Genomic DNA, 5,687 nt, shown 5'->3' on the forward strand with positions numbered 1-5,687 from the left:
ACTACATACTTTACGCCTTGATCCCATGCTGAAGCAGGTATGTAGGCAGTCTTGGGACGGAGTTGTCCCTCGTACTCAGGCATTCGTGGGTGGGGTCTAGGCTTGGTTGAGTAAGAATCCTAATTGAAAGATAAGATAATTAAATTGAAAAAGAAATTCAATGCATACTCGGAAGGAATCCCATATGGATTCGCTTGACTTCCCGAGGCTTTAAGCCAAATTCCGAGGCAGAATTCAAGCTTGTATTATTTTAATTACTCCTAAGGACGGCGACCTCGGTGCACTCTTGTTAGAAGAGTGTAGTACTTAGTGAGTGGCTCAGGACCCGAATGGTCCCGATGAGTCTAAGTCTCTGGCCAGAGCATCTCCTATCCCATTTGGATAGATGCCTACCCTGTATGGGTAGATGCCTATCTTGTTTGGATAGATGCCTACCCCATATGGGTAGATGCCTATCCTGTATTGGATAGATGTGATCTTATGTCCCATATGGATAATTGCCTAACCCGTATGGTTAGATGCTCATCCCGGATGGATGAATGCCTAATCCTAAATGGTTGGATGCCCAGAGTATGCAATTGAATAAAACATAATGATTACATTAAACAAAAAAAAAAAAAAAAAGAATACTCAATTTTTTGTTGAATCAATTTTGGTGGGTTATTACAGTGGTCGTGGCCATCTGCCGAGCAGAGGTCATGGATCAGCGAGAAATGTTTCTCCTCACACTGAAATTGTGAATGACTCTGCGAGCTAGGTTTCTAATTTAGCTTTGTTTAAAGATACTTGTTGCTTATTGCTAGACTCATGTAAGGTTAATTTTGGTTATAAAATTTTAGTAAAATCTCTGTTAATTTGGCAGTAGAGAATTTGCCACCTAGAATTTCTATAGATTTTATGATCATAGACTATATAATATGGATAGTTTTTGGAAGGATAGTAGATGTTGCTTATGGTATACTTGTCTGGAAGCTCTCCTTCTTGAATGCTGAGAAAAGTTTCAAAGCATCCAATAAGCCTTTTTGATAATGCATCAACTAGCTATGACAATACTGTAATTACGCATAATTAATATAAATCTTGACTCTGCCTTTACCGATAAAAAAAAATAGTCGCCTTCTTTGTGCAGTCAATGTTACTATAAAGACAATAAACAATTGATTTAACTTGATTTGCGTTTGGTGGATCTATAATAAAGAATCTATTCTCATAGAGCTCCCATGGAATATAAACCGCGACTAAGTGTGGATATGTGGCCAAATATCTACATAATGATAAGCATTTTCAGTGCTACTCGACAGAAATTACCTCCTCCAATTACAGCATTTTCTCCATAATGTGGATGCACATATCAAATGACATTAGGAACTCGAAGGGGTGAAATAAGTTGAAACGCCACTCCAGCTACGTGACGGTTAAAGAAGAACCATTTTTTATACACCTGTTACATTTTATTGTATCGGTGTCTTTGAATGAACTTCCTTGTGCGGAATTCGTTAAGTTTTGATAAATACTTCTGCAGAATTCCGCTGTAGGGACTAAATTACTTATGGCCGCGCAACCAAACGTGATATTACGCAGTTCAGACAATGTGGACTTTCATGTGGAGTATGAGGAGGCTTTGCAGATGGACTCCATTAAATTGTTTATAGAAGATCCAGACGTTGACAGAACTTTGCCTGTCAAGTTTTCTAACGAAAAGGTAACTGGCCCAATTTTAGAAAAGATTATCGAATACATCAAATACCATTTGGAAGCCAACAAATCTGGCAAACCAGAGGAAGATCTGAAAAAATGGGATACTAAGTTTGTAAATGTTAATGAAAGAATACTTTTCGAACTTACTATGGTATGTTTGACATATCTTGAAAATTTTGGTTATTCTTCTGTATGTTTAAATTGAACGAGAACTCTAACACCATTATACTTCTCTACAGCTTCTCAGTTGTGCATTGTATTCTATATTAAAACTGATTATATGGCTTTTTAATTCATCTGGCATATGCAGGCTGCTAAATTTCTGAACGTAAGCAATCTTTTGGACTTGTTATGTAAAACTGTAGCTGACAAGATCAAAGATTTATCACCTGAGCAAATTAGGGAGCTATATGGCATAAGAAATGATTTTACTCCGGAAGAGGAGGATCAAATCAGGCGTGAAAATGAATGGGCGTTTGATTGAAAATTATATAAAAATAGTTAGTTTTATAATTCTGATTTGTTACTTGAAACACCTTTTCAGGGATTAAATTTTGTTGGATAGTTCAACGGTGAAAGCGATATTTGGATAAACAAGCACATAACAATTCGAACTTATGAAATATTCATTACATTTGGATATAAGCTAATTTCAAGTGAAAAATTCTCTTTTATTTATTCGGTTATAGATTCTCATTTACGCCATTATTTTATTTGCTACCATATATCCCCATATATATATATATATATATATATATATATATATATATATATATTTAAAATATTTCATTCAAACTTTATTTTCTTTTTATTATACAAACTTTATTTTCTTTTTACTACTGTATAATAATTGCTATTATTTATCAGGAAAATTTTAATGTTTTGTGAGTTGTGCCAGATAAAAAAGAAATTGATTAAATGTGAAATACAATTTTTTAATAGTTATAATAATGTATTAGTAAGAGTTTAAGTGTTTTGTGCCTTGTTCTTATAAATTTAATGTGGATATAAAAATATTCAGAAAATACAATATTTTAAATGTATGCAAATTTGAACTTATAAAGTTATTTAGCTTGAATTGGGATTCATATATTATTTTTATGAAGAATCATTAAAACAAGTTTTGGTTTGAATTGAATAACTTTTAAGTGAGATCCATGGAGAATCATTCAAAAAAAAATTGTTGTTTTATATTATGGGAAAATGTTTTTAATTTGATATGAACATTTAGATTTGGAACCAAGTAGCTTGAAGGAAAAATATTATCACATCAAAATATTAATATTACATTACAATTTTCTTAAAATACTATGAGATAGTTTGGTATATCATTATAACATGATTATATTAGCCATAGGGCTTTGCTTAAGGAAAAGTTCCGCACATTAAAAATTTAAATTTTTTTCATCACCACAATAAATTTTGGGATGTTTTTTAGATATTTTAGTAAAATAGATTCTAGGTTATCACAAGTTTGTATGTTAGTTCCATGGATATATATAAAATATATGTATCAAGTTACAAGATTCATAATCAAGAGTGATTTATCATCAAATATTCTAATATTAAATCTTATAGCTAAATATTATTCTCTTCTACATTAATTTAAATGATTATTTATTAACGTATTTCTATAGTATAATTTCTATCTCAACTAAATTATTCTAGCATTTATACTTTATTTGAACTTATATTATTTGAATGATTACATTTTTTTTTCTATTTTTTTTAATGCATTAGGTATTACACCCTTAGTATTTTTCATTTGATGTTATCCTTACCAATTACTAGTTTTAGATTTAATATTTATAATTATTTACATATTTTATTCTATATCTAGTAGAGTTTTCATCCATCCTCATTTATACATTATTTCTCTATATTCATTATAACTTATTTTTCTGTCAATCTCTTTGATCCTTAACAGCTATCCTATATTTTATTGGTTTCCATGAATATCATTTATTATAGATATCAAGTTTGATGGAAAACCTTTTCCAAGCAATACATAGTGATATTAATGGTTTTTTTAAGTTTTATTGTTTGCAATAGAAATTATTAATTGGAAGCTAGTATTGCTCTTTGAGATTTTATATGTCATATCTTATACCTACACTACTTGATTTTTGACTTCCTATGATCAAAAATATATTTGCTTATTTCAAATTAAATCTAAAAAACCAAAAATATAATAATATTAATTTTAAAATAGAATAAAATTGATTATATATATATATATATATATATATATATATATATATAAACAAATTTCATTTCAAATTAACCATACATATTTAAGAATAAAAACCTTTAAGAAATAATGGAAACAATCACACAGCTTCTGCTTACATAGATTATTTTGATTTCATTTGTCCTTTCTGCACTTACGTGCAATCTGATCCTTATTTCGCCTTCTCAATGAAAAATGAAAACAATACAACATAAATAACGTATTTAAATATTCCTTTAGTTGGGGACGCGACAATGTTTCCTAATCTCCCCTTGCGATCCAGTCAGCACACCAATAGAACCCATCTTCACCATCGCCCTGCCAAAATTCATCCTCCAAATGGTTGGATACTTGGCGTTAATCTTCACCAGTCTGGAGGTCGCATCATTTGACATCAACGTCTGATCTGACTTCAGCAACCCACGCTTGTATTGCAAATCGACGTAGTATGTCACGTCCAAATTATTTGGTGAGAGGGGATCTAATGGAACAACAACACTAGACGAAGAAGATGAAGCAGGGCATTTGGCCTTCAACTGAAGGGCATAGCGAGGATCCATTGAAGGGTCCTGAACACCCCTTCCGCTGAAGTTGTACAGACGATCTGCACTGAATGAAGAACAGTGAGAAACTCCAATAGAATGTGCCCCTGCAAAAACATAAACATCACAAGTGTTAGAAATTTCCTTATTCATACAGTTGAATTAATTTCACAACTAAGTATCTGAGAAGCAGCGATAGCACTGTAACCACCAGAAAGAGTAACCATATCTTCTTGGGACAATTGCTTTTGAGCAAAGAGTTGTGTCAACTGGTTTACGTCGAATGAGGGAGGTGGCAGATTCCCGGGAATATCTGATGCTTGAGATATCCTTCCATCTCTTCGTCCACCCTCAACAGCCCACATTAGGCCACCAACCTGGGCATTGAATTTACATGGTTACAACTTCAGCAATGTTAGCTTAAGATAATTGCTGCGCAACTCAATTTTGATACAAATCTTACTTCATGGGCGCTATCTCTTGCAGCGTATGCCACTATGTCGGCACAAGAAACCACTCCTGGGCAAATCGCTTCAAGTTTGGACTTTGCTGCATCAATGATATCAAAGCCAGACAAGCTTGGGTTATTTGCTGGGGAGTCTTTCTCTGCAGTATTTCCTGATGTGGAGTCGATGAGGATTGATCCATCACAACCCTGGAATTATAACTCAATGTTTAAAAAATATTCAACTTGATATTAGCTTTGAATAGCTCATGTAGGGTTTCAAAACACTTACTCTGACAAAGCAATCGTGAAAATGCATCCTTATCAGATCAGCTGCGTCACCAGGATTCGCTCTAACAGCTTTTCCCACAACATCACTTATTATCTCCTCTGCCTCAGGGCATGTATGCCGGTAGTAACCCACTTTTAACCCGGTACCATCGACCATACTGTTCGAAAATGACAGTATGAAGATTAGTGGAAGCAACGAAAGAATCATTTTCATTTCGAACGAAGTGAATACTAATTCTCGAAGAGAAGGGAGGAAACTAATCACAGGCACTTTCTCTTTGCTTTGAGATAGGATGAGATGTTGATATGGGATATAAGAGCTCCTGGTATTTATACGGTTCTTCGTCTGACATTGTTTCTTGAACCAGCCATCTCAGTTTAACAAATTTGACCAGGCTCTGTTCCGGATAGGTGATGCAGTGTTTTTTTTTCGCATTGAATGATTCAAGTGAATAGACTATGTAAAGCATTTAATGCTAAT

General features: G+C 33.2%; 1 protein-coding gene across 1 annotated transcript; it reads right to left on the reverse strand.

Annotated features, from left to right (window-relative positions):
• Positions 1-4,164: 4,164 nt before the first annotated feature.
• Positions 4,165-5,363, reverse strand: LOC131074077 (peroxidase 5-like). Its single transcript, XM_058010619.2, has 4 exons — positions 5,208-5,363; positions 4,934-5,125; positions 4,682-4,847; positions 4,165-4,577 (listed from the first exon to the last, which is right to left on the reverse strand). Exons 1-4 carry the CDS (start codon positions 5,361-5,363, stop codon positions 4,165-4,167), a joined length of 927 nt encoding a protein of 308 aa, XP_057866602.2.
• Between the last annotated feature and the right edge of the window lie 324 nt (positions 5,364-5,687).

The sequence above is a fragment of the Cryptomeria japonica genome, chromosome 4 (genome assembly GCF_030272615.1).
Source record: "Cryptomeria japonica chromosome 4, Sugi_1.0, whole genome shotgun sequence".
NCBI classification, from domain to species: Eukaryota; Viridiplantae; Streptophyta; class Pinopsida; order Cupressales; family Cupressaceae; genus Cryptomeria; species Cryptomeria japonica.